The sequence below is a fragment of the Macrotis lagotis genome, chromosome 6 (assembly GCF_037893015.1).
Source record: "Macrotis lagotis isolate mMagLag1 chromosome 6, bilby.v1.9.chrom.fasta, whole genome shotgun sequence".
In the NCBI taxonomy this organism is placed as follows: domain Eukaryota; kingdom Metazoa; phylum Chordata; class Mammalia; order Peramelemorphia; family Peramelidae; genus Macrotis; species Macrotis lagotis.
This window is the reverse complement of record NC_133663.1, coordinates 225,791,772-225,810,336: the sequence shown is the minus strand read 5'-3', so window position 1 is coordinate 225,810,336 and position 18,565 is coordinate 225,791,772. Positions and strand designations below refer to the sequence as shown.

At 34.6% G+C, this 18,565-nt stretch overlaps 1 protein-coding gene across 2 annotated transcripts in view; it reads right to left on the bottom strand.

The window, feature by feature from the left end:
- Window positions 1–18,565, bottom strand: part of CLTRN (collectrin, amino acid transport regulator) — a 64,970-nt gene that overhangs the window by 25,863 nt on the left and 20,542 nt on the right. For both annotated transcript variants that reach the window (XM_074192379.1, XM_074192378.1), the window contains exon 3: window positions 10,830–10,915. In XM_074192379.1, coding sequence (XP_074048480.1) covers window positions 10,830–10,915 — 86 coding nt within the window. The remainder of the gene's footprint in view (window positions 1–10,829; window positions 10,916–18,565) is intronic.

Genomic DNA, 18,565 nt, shown 5'->3' with positions numbered 1-18,565 from the left:
TTATGAAGAAATATACTTGTACAAAGGAAAATAAATTAATTCACACTAAAAGAGTAAAGTAGCTGATAGGAAAAATAATCTTCACACACACATATACATATATATTTGTATCTATTTATAGTAACAACTCACATTTGTAAAGCACTTTAAATTTTGCCAGTCAGTCAATAAGGCAACTAAGAGGCCTAGTGAATAAAGAATTGGGCAAAATCAGTGAGATTTAGACCTCACAGGATATATGACCCTTTGCAAATCAATGAATCCTGTTGGCCCCAGTTTCCTTATCTGTAAAATAACCTGCAGAATGAAATAGCAAAACACTCAAGTATCTTAAGAAAACTCTGAACAGGGTCACAAAGAATCAAATAGGATGACAATAATCTTTATTAATCAGAAGAAAGCTAAAAAATAGTTCCTTGATCACAAGAAGCTCAGAGTCTAAATGGAGGAGACAATACGCGAACAACTGTACAAAAATCTACATACAGAATAAAATGGAAATAATAAAGGAAACACACTGGAAATGGGGGTTTGCAAAGTACTCTCTACAACAGTTCTACAATATAGGTAGTACAAGTCTAATCATCCTTATTTTACAGTTAAAGAAACAGTCTCTGAAAGGTTAGTGTGTGAGAAAGAAGCTAAAAGGATGAATAAGTGGTGGCAGTTTGGGGCTACCTGGAAGATAGGAATAATGGGTCACTAGGAGAAAGTACATGATGAGCAAAATGATCATTTCTTCACAGAAATGAACAGTAACCATGTCTTGAACCACACACCAATGACCTCTTCATTGAAGACTACAGATTGTGTCAGATGGAATCTAAGTTGTTTCCTATGATCTTTCTATATGTCTGTGCATGGGTATATAATATAGATATATAACACCATGTTACATAAAATCTATAAAATGTATAGCTCACTTGCTCGGCATTTATGTAACATGAGAAGCAAAATCAATCAGTAAGTATTTATTAAACAGAACATGATGCCATTTTAGTGCATTGTCATTAGCTATTTTAATTTCTTTTTTAAGCTATCAAGATTTCAGCATAACTGATTATTGAGGATGTATATTGTTAATTTTCAATTTTTCACTTGTAATTTTAAAAATGTAGACATCAGATAAAAAAAAATTTGCAATAATTTCTTCAACAAAATATGTTGAGATAATTTTAATAGTCCACTCCCCCCCAAAAAAAATATAAATTTCTTTTATCTTTCAATATAAGAAGTGTAGATTTAATATGCTAAGATTTGGCTCTACTGACACTTTGCAATAAGGAGGCCTAAGAAGAAAACCAATTCACACTACAAAAAATAATCAAACTATTGTTTATAGACATCAAAAATTGCAGAAGACACTGATAGATGTCTGTTGTACAAGCCCCCAAGGCCACTAATCTCTTTATCATCAATACAATACTAGGCTGTTCTCCTTCAATCATAAGACTTTGTAACACAAGATTAAGCATATGACCAGTCAAAGGAAGAAATCTACTCAACTTCTTAACTCTGAAAGGATTGTTTTGGATTAGGAAATTTTTTCACCATTCTTGCTAAAATCTTGAGTTACTCTTGAGGAGTTGGTATTTTAAGAAATTTTGTGGACAAACTAGAAAGATCTCTAGAATTAAACTAAATTTAGATCTTTTGCTGCAATATATACTTTGGTAACATTCCAAATGTTCAATTTTCTGGGATTCCTATCATTCCCCATTGTCTATTTTTAAGGGAAAAAAAATCATACTACAAGAAATATGTTGGTGGCAAGTTTTTCCTTCTAAAGACCTATGGTCTTCTCTCCACTTAATATGGATTAGCTCCTTTTATATGTAATACTAGGCATTGAGGATGCAAGTTGAGATAAAAAAGACACAGTTCTTACTCTCAACAAATTCCATAAAACAAATGTACATGTTGCCCTCTTTATCCAATGAGTCAGAATGCCACTAAAATGGATGTCCTTAGAATCGGATAGAATTCATTGCTTTATTCTGAATATTAAGAGTCACATTTATCCCAGAAAATGATGAATCTTCCTTTCCCTTTTTCCCTAAGAAGAAAGAAAGCTGAAATCTACAGCAGAGAGAAATGTGCAAGTAAACTGAGGGATGCTAAAAGATCTGAGAAACTTTGATATCTTAATGAATGAAAAAAGATTGTAATTTCTCCTGCTGCTGCTGCTGCTGCTGCTGCTGCTGCTGCTGCTGCTGCTGCTGCTGCTGCCCTGAGTAGGGAGGAAGATACTTGGGAAAGATGGTGGCTGAGCAACTCAGGACCACTCAGAACTCTGATAGGCTTAGAGCTGTCCTTGTTTTCCCAAAACTACAAACCTCTTCTCTCTTCTATCTACCTCAAAGCTTACTTCTCTTTCTTGAAAGTGTTTGCATTTCTAATCATCTAGTCTCTTAAAGTCTATATTAGGATAAAACTAAAGCATTACTTGCTTAGATATATTTCATTTGCTCAAAGACAGCAGAGAGGGAGGCCATGCTTAGCTACACAAAGACCATTTTTAATTCCCTGGGTTTTTCCACTGGTCAGGACTAAACTAGAAATTTTCCTTGATTATATATTCTTATACTTCTTCAAAAGCAGGCAAAAGATTAAACAAATCCATACCAAAATCAAACCTGGAAGCTAGTTCTAGTGAGAGGTTGTTTTGGAAGGTAGAGAACTAGTTTAATTATGTTAAATATCCAATTTCTACTTCTGAAGGATGATGTGGAGGGGAGTTGACTAAGTAGAAAAGTCAGTTCACAGTTGCCTCCAAAGGGAGGGCTGGAAAAGGGTGGTTCCATTCACAAAGAGGTAAGGACCAATGAGCTCCTTCCAGTGTTCCTCTTCAGACACAAAATTCCTTCCACCAGCTAATTACATGCAAAAATAACAAATGCATGAGAGTTCCAACCCCAAGAGGTTAGGTCCAGGATTAGGGAAGAGCAAATAATAGAGAGAATGACAAGATAAAATAGATAATTTTAATTGCATAAATTTATTTTTTTTGTTTTTTTTAATTGCATAAATTTAAAAAGGTATACAAACAAATCTAATGCAGCTAAAATTGGAAGATAACTGTGCGTGGGGGGGGTTCACATAAAAGGTTTTATTTCCAAAATATAGAAGGAATTGAGTCTAATGATCAAAGGATACAAAAAGCAGTTTTCTATGAAACAAATGTGAGCTTTCACTATTGTGTGGTATAAAAATCCACTTAAAAATATAGAGACGGGGTGGGGGGGGGGGTGGCAGCTAGGCAGCACAGTGGATAAAGCACTGGCCCTGGAGTCGAGTCAGGAGCACCTGGGTTCAAATCTCAGACACTTAATAATTACCTAGCCATGTGGCCTTGGCCAAGCCACTTAACCCCATTGCCTTGCAAAAAAAAAAAAAAATAGAGAGAGACTCCTTTGAACAAAAAAAGAAAAGTTTATTTTGGTTTTTCTTGAGAAAAGGCACACTCCAAGTTTCACAAAGGACAAAGGTAGTGAAGATAAAGAAGCTACCCCTAATTAACAGTCAAGCAAGATTATATGGCCTAACTCGATCCCCTCCTCCTCCCTATCATCCCTCTCTGTTGACTCATTGATTTGTCTTCAGAGTTACATTCTACTTGTGAAAATCTACACCCAACAACAAAGAAAAGAATGAAAAGTTTTCATAAAATATTGCCTCACTGTCCAGATAGTGAGAATAACCTTCAGGACTATAACTATTTTATTGAAGTAACAGTCTACTTATCATGAAACAAAAGGAGTCTTATGAGCCTTGTTGAAATGCAAGATTTTTCTCATGGGAACAATCTACTGTTCTCCCATTTAAGATAGTTTTATCATCAAATAGGTAACTAAAAATGCAAAGTCTCTCTGGAAACAGTTCACTATTTCCACCCCCTCAGGAAAGTGCCTGGCTTGGAATGCAAGGTCTTTCTTTTAAGAATAGTCTAAGAGTAGTAGTCTGTCTTTGTTTTAATGATTTTTAACCCTGAGAGGACTTCACTAGGAATATTAACTCTGAAGAGGGAATATCTCACTCACTCTGAAAACATATTCCAAATCACTATTAAAAAAACAAAAGTTAGAAAACTTTGAGGTTCTATCTCCTATTGGCAGAAAGGAAAATAAAAATGACAAATTTTGTAGGAACTGCATGAAAACTGGTACATTAATGCATTTTTAAGGCAGAATTGTGAATTGGCATAGCCATTCTGAAAAGCAATTTGCAATTCTGCCCAGTAAGTTAATCAATTGTGCAAACTCTTTGACACAATGTCCCAAAGAGATCAAAGAATGAAGGAAAGGATCTATAAGTACAAAAGTATTTATATTAATTCTTTTTTTAATAAAACTATCTATAGCTATCACTTTTTTGCTGCCACAAATGACATCAATTAAGAATTGGTCATATAAATTATAGTATGAAATAATAAGAGTAATATTATGCCATTAGAATTTATAAAAAGGACAATTTCAGTGAAACTTGGGTAGACTCAAATGGACTATTACAGAATGAAGTATGTAGAATTGGAAGAACCATTTATATAGAACAATATCATAAAGAAAAACAACTCTTAAGAACTCTGATTAACACAGTGATGAGCCATGATTCCAAAGGGATGAAAATGAAGCATGCTACAAATGTCCTGAAAGAAAAGTCATAAGACTCAGGGTACATGGGGGCGGCTAGGTGGTGCAGTGAATAGAGCACCAACCTTGAAGTACCTGGGTTCAAATCCAACCTCAGACACTTAATAATTACCTAGCCATGTGGCCTTGGGCAAGCCACTTAACCCCATTGCCTTGAAAAATCTAAAAAAACAAAAAAGACTCAGGGTACAGAAGGAGATGAGTAATTTTAAGATATAACCAATGTGGGAATTGTCTATTAGGAGAGTTTTCCTTTTTTTAAAATTTTTCAATGGGAATTGGGGTGGGATCAGATAGAGAAGAAAGAAGACAAATATTTACTCTTGGGAAAGAATTTTAATTAAAAAAAGTATCTAGATTATCAAAAACAGACAAGGAGAAAAGAGCTTGAAAAAACAATGCAAATGAGTTTCCCTGTTAAATAATCATTAATCATTTGAGAAAGTTTTTCAGTGAAGTGGTAAACAAGACCAGATAAAAGCCTTTGAAAGCCCTATACAGCTAGGTGGTTCAGTGAACTGAGCACTGGGTTTGAAATTAAGAAGACTCATCTTCATGAGTTCAAATCTGATCTCAGACATTTACTAGCTGTGTGAATCTGGACCAAAAAAAAAAAGTTCCTTAACCCTTAGTTTCCCCATCTGTAAAATGAGCTGGAGAAGGAAATGCAAAGAAAACCACAGGATGGGGTCACAGAAAAGCAGCCATGAGTCAATAACAATGACAGTTGTTTGAATTCTTTGGGTAGATGTAATTTTATAGGGATATTTGATTATTCAATGAAAAAGTCTCAAAGCTTATCTCCAGCATTAGTTAATTTTTTTTACTTATTGACATGGCTCTTTTTCTCTGTATATATTGTACCCATCCTTGTGTGTGTGCATGTATGTAAAATAATCAACTGTGCTTCCATGATGTACTTAACTTATGAAATGTCACCCCTTCCATGTCCTCACCACTTTGTTGGAATCAGGTTCCCTAGAATTTCCATATAAGGAAGCTGAGTATGTACCAGGCCTTGGCATACAAATATATGCATACTTTAAGAAGAAATTTTTCTTAGGGCTTTTATCATACAAATTTAAGAACCATTATATTTCATTGTTTTATTTGATTTGACCTAAAGATGAACACATTGGTGAACCCACATAGTGCTCAATCATTCAAGATTCAATTATATTCAGTAATTGTACTAATTAAAGCTGGAAAGTATATAAATATGCATTAGGAAGGTTTTCTACAAAGGCTTTCTGCCTCTTAGTTAATCAGAAAGTGGAATTATCTATAATACCCACCCCCAAAGCATTATAGTTCTCCAAAATTTTATTTTAAGAGCAACTAGGTTTTAAAAAAAATTACTATTGTACTATAGCCATTTTTCCTTTAGGAAAAATAAATTCAACATTTATTCATTATTAAAGGACTTAATGAAATCAGCATAATACTATATGCAAACAGGAACATATGGAGAACCTCAATTACATCCAGCCCCAAAATACTGCAAAGCAACCAAGGTCACACACACACACACACACACACACACACACACACACACACACACACACACACACACAGAAAGAGACACAAAGACAAGGTCTGGTTAAACTATCTACACTGAAAAAAAAGCAAGCAACTGAAGGATTGTGTAATTTCTGTCTTCTACAGCTAAAAGAAAAAGCAATCTTAAATGCCTATTTTGGATAGACTGTTCAAAGGAACAAAGAGCTCAGCCTAGAGTTCAAACAGAAGATGAGAACAGATTGGGTTTCTGTAGCAAACTCTCATTTTTCAGCACAAATAATTTTTTAATGTGACTGCTAGTCATAGAATAGAACAAACTCAAGAATTTAAATTGATCACTAAAAGGGCAAAGGAAAGGCAGAGGGTAGAAATAAGCAGTCTGCAGCATGTGGTAAATAAGATATTGTGAAGGATTAATAAATGTAAAAATTACATTAACTGGTGTGTGTGTGTGGGAGAGAGAGAGAGAGAGAGAGAGAGAGAGAGAGAGAGAGAGAGAGAGAGAGAGAGAGAGAGAGAGAGAGAGAGAGAGAGAGAGAGAGAGAAACAGTGTAGGGCCCAGCTTTACTAGCTTCCTTGGATCTACCAGGTATTGTGTTGGAGGGCAACTAGGCAGCACAGTAGGTAGCACACTAAACTGAGAGTCAGAAAGAGTCATCTTTCTGAGTTCAAATCCAGTCTTTTACATTTACTATCTAAGTGACTCTGGGTAAGTCACTTAATACTGATTGCCTTAAAAAAATTTTTAAAGTCAAATACAATAGTTTTTCTTTTAGAGTGAGATATAATAAAGAGTCACTGAAGATTACTGAGTAAAGACGTGGATTATTGGCTATAAAATTTTCATTTGGGTTGGAAGATGGATTAGAGATGAAGTAGATTAGAGGCAGAGAGCAATTAGGAAACTGTTGCTAAAGTTTAGGTGAAAAGTCATAAGGGTCTAAACTGGGCAATGGCTATGTAAATAGAGGGAAGAGGAGAAATACCAGAGAATGAACTGTACTTAGGAAACTAGATGGTGATGGGAGAATAAGAAAGAGTTAAAAATCAGTTGTAAGGTTTTGAACCTAGATGATTCAAAGGCTGGGATTCACATAAACAGAAAACAAGAACTTTATGAAAATGGATGGATTTTTGGAAGAAGGTTATGAGTTCTATTTTGGATGTGTTGAGTTTGAAAGAGTCCAAGGCAGAGTCCTGGACCACACCCTGATGAGTACAAGATGTAAGTGATGCATCAAAGGACATTAACAGGAAATATTCAGACAAGTGGAAGAAGTGTTCAAATCAGTGAAATCAATGCTCTAATAAAGCACAAGTGAGGGCATTCCAGCCTTATCCCAGTTCATGCAATTATAGAAGGTGCAGATTCCCCAAACTGAATCAGTGAATCAATCTTTAGTGCTCTAGAAATAGATATATACATATTTTACACATGCATATTACATTTATATATTCATATCAATTTATTCATTCAATTATCTATCCATCTATCTTGTCTGTCTATCTATCTAGGCAGCTAGGTGATCCAGTAGATAGAGGGCCCAGCCTGGAGTCAGATAGACTTCCTTTGTTCAAATCTGATCTCAGATACTTTCTAGCTGTTTGACCCTGAGTATTAATTAATGTCTGTTTGCCTCAGTTTCCTCATCTGTAAAATAAGTTGAAGAATCAGTTTCTTTACCAAAAAAAAAACCTAAATGGGGTCATGAAGAGTTGGATACAACTGAAATGACTGAATAATAATATGTGTGTACTCACATGTAAACATATATATGTATATACATATACATATATGTATATACATTGAACCTTGGAAGAAACTGTAGCTTCTAAGAAGGAAGAAGTACATTCTGGGATTGGAGTTAGGTTCAGAAAGGCTTAGTACTAAAAAGGGAATGGCAACTACATTAATTTGACTGGAACTTAAGAGTTCAAAGAGTAACAAATTCAGAACCAGACTTGAGTCAGAATATAAAGGGATTTAAATGTCAAAGGAGTTTGCATTTTATTCTTAAAACAATAAAACAATCATCAGCTTTTTTTCACAAATATATGAAAGATTATTGAAGGAAAAAGACAGTAAAGCATGAGATTTTGCATATGAAGGGAAGACAAAAACCATTAGTACTTCTTGGAAGTATTTGCTATATTATGCAAATGTATGAGTCCCAGACACATAGTGGGTCCTAAAAGATTTAGTCGTTAATTATGATGATGTATTATCTGTTAAAATTTCTGCTTTTCAAAGAATAATTTAATTTGGCATAATTATGTTATAAAATAGCAGTATCTTTATATCATGACAACAAGATTTCTTTTTATCTCCACAACCAACTAAATGAAATTTATTCTTTAAATCTAGGAAGCTTTACAATTTTTGCACTATGACATTAAAAAAATTGTTCACTGAAGTAGGACCATTTCTTTGAATGTGGCAAGCAAGCCTAATTAAATAGTTGCTTTAAGCTCCATATTATTCTAACATCACAGACTGCCTGTCGAAAGGTTTCCATTAGGGTCATAAAATGCTACTCAGAATTATTTCCTTTCAGTACTCCTGAATGTACTAGTGGATTAAAAAATGAAAAGGAAGTAAAGTTATTGTTAATTGGATTGAGATTTATTGGATGTAAAATGAAAGAGTTTTTTTAGTCAAATCTTAAGAAATCAAAAGACTAAAGTCAGATTTACAATGATTGCTAGTAAGGTTGATCAGAAGAGTTACTATACTTTTGATGAGATCAAACTTTGCCTGATCAGATGGTTCATGTGGAAGATTGAAATGAAATAAAATGAGATACTTGAGGACCAACTAATAGTTAACAAAAAAAAATTTACTTAACCAAAGCATGGAATGAATTATCAGCATGGATAGTAGAGGGTTTAGAATATGAGATTCCAGAAGCCAAAAAAAAAGCTGGAAATACAACCAAGAATAACTTACTCAGCAAAACCAACTATAATTCTTCAGGTTAAAAAAAAAGATAATTAACAAAATAGAGAATCTCTAAGTATTTCTGATGAAAAGATTAGAGTTAAATAGAAAATTTGACATTTAAATAGAAGAACTCAAGAAAAACATGAAAAAAGAAGTGATGAAGAGTGATAATCATTAGGGACTCAATAGAGTTAAACTGTTTACATTCATATATAGGAAGATGATACATAATTAGCACAGTTAGAAAGGGTATGCTTGGACCTAGGGCATGGGTATGAGACAATTATGTTGGAATAATCTCCAGAAAAAAATGTAGGAGTGAGAAAGAGGGATATACTGGCAGGAGGGGAAAAGGATAGGTAGACTGGATCAAATTTTCTCACATAAAAGAGGCACAAGGAAGAACTTCTATGATGAGTTGCTAAGTGTGGGGGGGTGACTCTTATTGGAATTGGTTCAAAGAGGGAAGAATATATATACACATATTCACATTTAGCCAATAGGGAGATAGGAGGGGAAGGGGATAACAGATATGGAATAAAGTGATAAAGGAGAAGGCAGATTGGGGAGGTAGTAGTCAGAAGAAAGGTAGACTTTTGAGGAGGGCCCAAATTTAAAAAAAAAAAAACAGAAAAGGATAAACAGAGGAAAATGTGATGGAGGAAAATGCATAGTTAGCTATCATAACTGTGAATATGAATGATGTGAGTTAACTCATGGAAATGGAAGTAGATAATAGACTTGTGAAATCAGAATCCAACAATATGTTGCATGCAAGAGATACACATGGGACAGAAAGATACATACAGAGTTGAAATGAAGGATTGGAGCAGAATTTTATTTTACTGGAGCAGGGATAATAATCATAATATTAGATAGAACATAAGCAAAGTTAGACCTAGTTTAAAGAGATAATTGGGAATCTACATTTTATTAAAATTGCCATATGAAGTAATATCAAAATATTTTGTAGCAAGTTTCTCTGATAAAGGCTTCATTTCTCAAACACATAGGGAACTGATTATAATTTATGAAAATAAAACTATTCTCCAATTGATAAATGGCAAAAGACATGAACAGGCAATTTTCAAAAGAAGAAATAAAAGCTATCTATAGTTCTATGAAAAGATATTTTAAATTACTACTGATTAGGGAAATGCAATTTAAAACTTTTTATTTTAGTTTTGCAAGGCAATGGGGTTAAGTGGTTTGCCCAAGGCCACACAGGTAGGTAATTATTAAGTGTCTGAGGCCAGATTTGAACTCAGGTACTCCTGGCTCCAGGGCCTGTGCTCTATCCACCGTGGCACCTAGCTACCCCATAATTTAAAACACTTCTGAAGCACCACCTCACATCCCTCAAAATTACAATGCTGGAAGGGATGAGGGAAAGTAGTCACATTACTACACACTGACAGTGGTCCAACCATTCTGGAGAACGAATTTGCCTCTGTGCTCAAAGGGCTATAAAACTGTGTATACCCTTTGATCTAGCAATACCAGATCTGTATTCCAAAGACTGAAGAAAAAGAATAAGCGCCTACAAGAATATTTATCATAGCTCTTTTTTGTGATGGCAAAGAAATTGAGGGGATGCTCATCAATTGAGGAATGACTGAACAAGTTACAATATGATTGTGATGGAGTACTATTGTGCTAGAAGAAATCTCTAATAAAATTGCCAATAAATAATTTTGAAATTTTAACTATTTACTTACCCTATTGTTGCTCTGTTGGAAAATGCTCGTAAAGAGAAAGCCACCATTGCCTTGAATAGGAATTCTTCATTTCCATTCCAGGCATACTGTAAAATAAATAAAACAGAAAAAATGCTAATTTAAGAAAAAGAAAGATAAGAATACAGAATGAAAAAGAGTCCAATTATTTTGCAGGCAAACCAGGGTTTTCATATGCAAAATGTGCCTAAAGACCTTTAACTCTATATTTGCTGTTGCTTTTATCTGTTTGAGACTCATTAGAAGTGGTTGAAAGTGGAAAAATAAATGGCTGAATGTTATAAAACCCTCAGAGTTCTTTTTAAAAATAATGCCAAATGAATGGAATGGTAAGCTGCAAAGCAGCAAAACATCAAAATAGAATAAAACTTTCATTTCTGAAAACTCAGTATGTAGGGTCTTTTTGCCTCTTCAGAGGCTTTATAGCTGCAGTGATGGTCCTTCTCATAGACATGGTATACAACATCATCTGATGATTACCTCACATGATCATAGAAGTTAGCATAGAATTTGAAAAAACCTTGGAGGTCATCTAATCTAATACTACTCAAATTATAAATTTCATATACCTCTGAAGACCTCTATCAATAGGAAACTCCTTCCTGCCAACTCCACTATCCCAAAACATTTTGTTATCCCAGTTCTGAGATAGCTCAATCCAGTTTGGGGCAGTTTTAATTATTAGGAAGATATATGTTGAGTCAAAATCTTTTCTTCATTAACTTCTTCCAGTTGTTCCACCTGGCTTTGTCCTCTAGGTCAACACAGCACAAATATAATGCTTCTTCTACATGATAATTATGCATATATTTGAAGACTGATACTATGTCCCTCTCATGGCTTCTTTACTCTAGTTCTCCTTTCCTCTCTAATCAAGGCCCACAATTTTTAATCTATTTCCTCATTAATCCCATCAAACTCCTTCCAGGAAGTTATAACAACACATGAAGGTTTCATCTACCAATCTATGGCCACCATAGTTTATCTCCTCTACCTTCCCCAGATCAACCAGACCCTAGCACTGGCTACCGTGGGAAGTTTTGACCTTTAATAGGGCTGAACACTGATGTTTGGCTTCATCATTTTAAAGACCTTTCCACAATTCTTATTCTGACAGAAAAGTACCTATGCTTATAATACTATTTAGAGTATAAAGGGAAGAAAATGAATAAACTGAAATATACCAGAATTTGAGAAGGTCAGAGATTCTAATCTCTGACTAAATATCAACTGAGGACACCAGAGTTATGTGTGTGATGTCTTTTTTTTAAATTAAACTTTATTTTTCAGTTCCTTAATTTTGCAGGGAAAAGAATCAGGATTAGATTTGGACCCCATCTGTCCATGAGACAAAACCAGGAAGAAATAAACATTTAACATTAATGTTGTACCTTCCACTGTCAGGGACTGTGCTAAGGACTTTTTACAAATATTATTTCACTTAATCTAACTTGAACTAATTTCTTTCTTTACATCCAAGCCAGACTGATTTAGATATTAGTTCCTAAACTTAGATTTTTCACACCATCCCCCCCCCCACCCCGTCGGTCATCACTATATTTAACTACAAAAGAGAAAAGATAGGTATGAAAGAAGAGAGGAAGAGGAAGAAGAAAAGGAGAATAATGAATGAATGAAATATTCATGAATGAAAGGATATATCCAAAGCTAGCTCCTTGAAAGGAGATAAGCATGATCTGGAAAGAATTTGTTTTGTTTTGTTTCTTACTTCCAGTGTGGAGCCAGCCAAATTCTTTTCCACAGCAACACTTATTGCTATAAGGAAGATCAATATTTTGTTCCCATTCTATTATCCTCTTAACTTCCCTTTTCTTCTTGCCTAGCCTGAACACCATGCTCAATTATGAGTTTTCTCTTTAAATCCATAGAATCATTCTCTTGATTGACTTTCTGCTTTTCTCAACTTCCCAAGCCTTCAATAAAATCTAACTAGGACCAGATCACTATGTCACTGCCTAGAATACCCCCTCATTCATAGAGCATATGGACCCAATTGAAAACTAGGAATCCATTCCTGCTAAACCACCAAGTTGAGATCTTTTTGATCTCCCTTCCAGCAGTCTTTTCCAGCTGTACTCTCCCCCCACAGAAATCCTTCCTTCTTCCAATATTTTGTCTTTTCTTAAAATGTATGCTTCTTAAGGATGCGGCTAACTTGTGTGATTTTTTTATGCCTTAAGGACTTATTATAATACCTGACAAAAACTAAATGCTTTATCTACATCTATCATATTAATTATTTTTTTTCCATTTCCATTCCTGGATTACTGAAGAGAAAGTTACATTGTTGACTGTATTGCAAATCCATGCATCCAACTTTGGAAAGCCTTTCCTTGGCCTTGCCAATCATTTTTTTCATCTCTTATTAACACATTGCATTCTACAAAATGGAAGTTCCACACTTTTCAACTTTCCTCAAATTGCCATTTTCATTCTACCCCAGTCAGTCTATAGAATAAAAGCAGAAGTAGTTGAAGAAATTGGTTAGATTAAGTAAAACCAAAAACACCCTTCATTTTGAAAAATGAATGGGATTTAAAAATAATACAACCCAAGGTGGATGGAACCTCTAAAGTCATCTATACCAATCCACACCTGAATAAGAATTCCTGCTATGGCATATTGCATGGTGAGGTGGGGATCATTCAGCCTTCAACTGAGCATCTCTAGTGAATGGAAATCTATTACCTCTTGAGGAAGCCTTTCCTCCTTTCAAATAATTCCATTTCTCCTTGCATCCAGTCGAAATGGCCAACTTTGCAACTTCTACCCATTGCTGCCCTATTAGTAAAACAATCTAGTCTTTTTTCCCACAGTCCTTGAAATACTTAATGATTATGTTCCTCTTCCCTCTATTCCCTGACCCCCAGCATCCCATCTCAGTCTTTTTTCCTCTAAGTGCTTTCCTCCTTCCTTCTCTAACTGCATATTAGCATCATTTATTATAAAGTATATCAGAACTTTTTGTCTGCTCACTTCTTTTTTGATGGATTCTGATTTTTTTATATCTCTTAAGAATGTTATCTCTTTTAAGTATTTCTATTTTTATCTTTGAGGTAATAGTGAGGAATCAAGCTTCCTAGGGATCTCCAGGAGTCCCATAAGGTATTTTTTTTCCACAATGACCCTAAGTCACTGTAAGTGAATAGTAAGTCAGACTATAAGTGACTAGTAAGAAAGAAATACTATACTCATTAAACTCTAAGAGATTAAGCAACCTTCCTACAATTACATAGAGATGTGTATACATACAAATATACATACACATATTCACGTGTACCTACATATACATGCACACATACATACACATTGAGTATATTCCATCACTTACTTACATTCAGCAGATATGAGCGACATATATGCCAGACAAACATGGAAACAGAAAAGCAATCATTCAGAGGAAGAAACAGCTTCCAGAAACAGAACCCCTGAGTGCAAACAGCATGCTGTGGCCTCAAGGGAAGCCAATCCTAGCAATTAAATTGTATTATAGAATACACCATCTGGGAACTCAACTAAGCAACATACTCAGCAGAAATATTATCCCCAAGGGAAACTGAGTGAAGAATCTATAAAACAGCCAGCACTTAGCATTTATATATCACTTTAGTTTGCAAAGAACTTTATAAATATCTCATTTTGTCCTCCCAACACTACTAGGCAGAAGTTATTCCCCCCTTTTTACAGATGAGGAACTAAGCCAGACAGAAATTTTGTGACTTGCCCGAACACTGCTAGTAAATATCTCTCACTAAATTTGAACTCAGATCTTCCTGCTTCCAGGTTCAGCATTCTAGTTACTGAATCATCTAGATAAAGATGCTAGGTACAGTTGTAAATGCCTCGGCCAGATATGTTTCCTTTATGTCAAGTTCACTATCATTATAATCTAAATTTGTGCCCATTCTTCTTTGGGACATTGTATACATTTGTGGGAAAATGTACCCCAAGTTTTGATGGGCAGGACACTTTATATTATTTTCCTTACTATGTTATCTCAATAAATACCCTTGTTAAGACCTATTGGCTGATTGTGAATGGAAAGTAAACCAGTTGGAGTTCTAGATGACTCTAGTTTTAGAAAGGTGACCCCACAGAGTTACACATTTGAAACTGAGGGTCACAACTACCCTTTGGGTCTACACTGTGTGAGGAAAAATACTGGAGATAGCCCAAAGAAAATATTACTTTTTGTTTTTCACTTGTTTCAGTGGTGTCCAATTATTTGTGACCACCTTTGGGTTTTTTGGCAAATAGTAGTTTGCCATTCTCCAGCTCATTTTACAAATGAGGAAACCAAAGTAAACAAGGTTAAGAGACTTTTCCAGGGTCACACAGCAAGTAAGTGTCTGAGGCCAGATTTGAATTCACAAAGATAAGTCTTTCTGATTCCAGGATGGCTATCTAGTTGTCTTGTACATAATTAAGATAATTTATTAAATCTCCTCCGTTATTTCATAGTGTGGTTGTGAAGAAGAATGCCATTCTACATTGAGTATAGAATGCATGAACAGGATATGGAAGTAGATCAAATATGAGATATAATAATAATGGTTGTCTTTCATTCTCAAAGAAGATCATAACATCAGCACCAGACCATAACATAATATAAGCACATAAATTGGATTTGAATGAGGGGGTACTGTACTGAGTCATTAGCCTCACTTTCTCCCCCAGTCACCTGGATCCAGTGGCCAGATAGGAATCAGGACGAGATGGCTCTGGATGAGAGGCAATCAGGGTGATATGCAATGATATTGAAAAGACCTGATGACTAAACCAGACTGTGTTTCTGGGGTGAGAATGGTACATCAAATTGCATTAATAGGATGAGACTAGATTACGGAGATCAATGAAAGCCAGGATAATGCGTTTGTACTTTCTGTGAAGGGAAATAACCATTTTAAGTTCTTACACAAGAATGATATTGCTTGTCCTTCATTCATTTTAAAAGAAGGGCAAGGCAATGGGGGCTTAGTGACTTGCCCATGGTCACACAGCTGGGTAATTATTAAGGGTTTGAGGTCACATTTGAATTCGGGTCCCCCTGACTCTACTGCACCACCTAGCTGTCCCTTATCCTTCATCCTTGAAGACCACCTTGATATCAGGGAGGTAATACCATGTGAAGCATGTGAATTGGATTTGAGTGAGGATGGTTGCCCTAAGTCACCAACCTCACTTTGTCTTTGGGAATCATCTGGGTCCTATTCAGATATGAATCAGGATGACTGGAGATGGACCTGGTTTAAGGTAACACATGCTGACTAGGGCCATTCTACTCACTTTCCCATCTAATTGCCCTACTATGTAGGGAAATGAGGTGATAAAAAAATAATATTTATCTGTCAATAATATTACTAGTACTGTCCATAGTATTGATCTGACAGTGGTAGGGATTATGAATTGAAGTAAAGACAGAAGAAAAGGAAGTCATAAACAAGACATGAAGAGATAGGAGTCTAGACTACTAGAATGGCAGTGACATCTAGACATTTAGAAAGGCAAATTCTAGAATTATTGTATCAGAAAACTCCAAGGTTCTAAAATTTCTAGGTTGAGAAACAACAGAATTGAAAATTATTTAATGATTTAAAGTTTACAAAATGCTTTATTTACATGTATCAGCCCATCAGATTTGCACTAGAATCCTGTGATAGACATTTTTATTTTTCTCATTTTATATATAAGAAAATTGAGACTCAGAATAAGTTACTTGTCCAGTATCACACATCTGGAAAATAGAGGCTAGATTTGAACAAAGATCTTAGTGATCCCAAGTCAGACACATTATATTACTGGTCAAAATGATGGGGGCTGATTTGTATAAGAAAATGTCAATTTTGGTTCCCCCCTGAGTTAAGGGGTACTGTAGTACTTCCAGTCTCCTGCATAGGGATGTGTTTGGCCTAATTTAAAAAATAGACCAAAGGGGGTGGCTAGGTGGCATAGTGGATAAAGCACCAGCCTTGGAGTCAGGAGTACCTGGGTTCAAATCTGGTCTCAGACACTTAATAATTACCTAGCTGTGTGGCCTTGGGCAAGCCACTTAACCCCATTTTCCTTACAAAAAGCTAAAAAAAAATAGACTAAAATAGGCAAGACTCTCTAAGAATAAGACAATACAGTTGTGTAAAACTACAGTCTGATAGCTTTAATTATCAAGAGTTTAATGAAGAGCTTATTGTTATAATTAATATATTTATATTTAATTCTTCAAAAGATTCGTGATTTTGTCATTTCAGGTATTCTTTTTTATAAAAATTTTAAACTTAAATCTTCCTATATCATCCCTTTTGTCAAGTCAGTTTCCTGCCCAAAAACACTGAAAGGTTCTCCCCAGTGCTTACAAAATAAAGCCCAGCCTTTTACCTGGCATTGAGGGTAATTCACAACTGAATTTTATGCTTCTGTAGCCTCACCCCCCCATTTCTCATCTACATCTGATAACTTTTTTCTATTCATAATCATTCAAACACACTTTGTTCTTTTCTGCCACAGGGTCTTTTAAAAATACATTTCCTTCCCTGGAATACCTTCCCATTCCTTTAGGTTTCAAAATTTAGCCACCCTTCAACATTTATCTTGTCTTCTATCATCCAAAACATTTCCTCAGACAATTATAGCTCAAAATAGTTTTTCTTCTTATCTATCTAATAAAATTGTCTATACTATTTACTTTCTCATTCAATTATGTTCTGACTTGTGTGACTCATAATGGTATTTGTATTTGACATTAGACTCTTGTATTGTTATTTTGTATATCTAATTTGATATTTAAGATCATATTTTCTTTGAATGACATTCCTGTTATTTTTTCAATAAATTAAAAAAAAAATTTGATGTATGAATGCAAGATCTCTTATTGGAAGAGAGCTCTTAAGGCAATGTTTTACTCTACTAAATCAAATTTTTTGATAATCTTTTAATAATGCTCTGAAATTTTAATATACTTCTTCACAGTTTTTATAATTCTTTCCATAAATCTCTTGTGAAATATCACTGAATATTTGAGAAATTGAATACTGCTTTTTAAAGTTTCATGTAGTCATGTAATTTCCTCCTAATTAGATGGCAAAATTCTTCAGGCAAAAATATCTTTTATTGTCATTGCTGGATCTTACTGTTGACTTGATTTACTTGTCAGTTTCATTCTTATGCTTCTTTGAATTCTTCCTATTTGCCATTCCTTATTTCAAAATAGATTTGTATTGTCTTCAATGTGACTATTCTTTCTATTGGTATTGTCTGCAATTCATTCACACATATATTCTATGTTTTATCCATATCAGAAATCTTCCACAGAGGGTCCACTCATCATATCTGGATTCTTCTTTTAGATCTCTCCACGTTATCAATCAGTCAGTAAACATTGATTAAGCACCTACTATGGGCCTGGCATTGTATTAAGTGCTGGAAATGCAAAAAAGAGGTAAAAGACAGCTCCTTCCCTTTGGGAGTTTAAAATCTAATGGGCATTGGAGACAACATGCAAAGAATATTGCCATATATGTACATGCAAGTATATGTATTGACATATATGATGTTATATAGTATACATACATAGCATACAGTTTTAATTGCATTATGTTTATGCATATTTTTCTAGTCATAAAAAAACAACTTGTTTATATGAATACAGGAAGGATGACACTTAAAAGTTGAAAAAATTTTAAATATATATATATATTAGTATC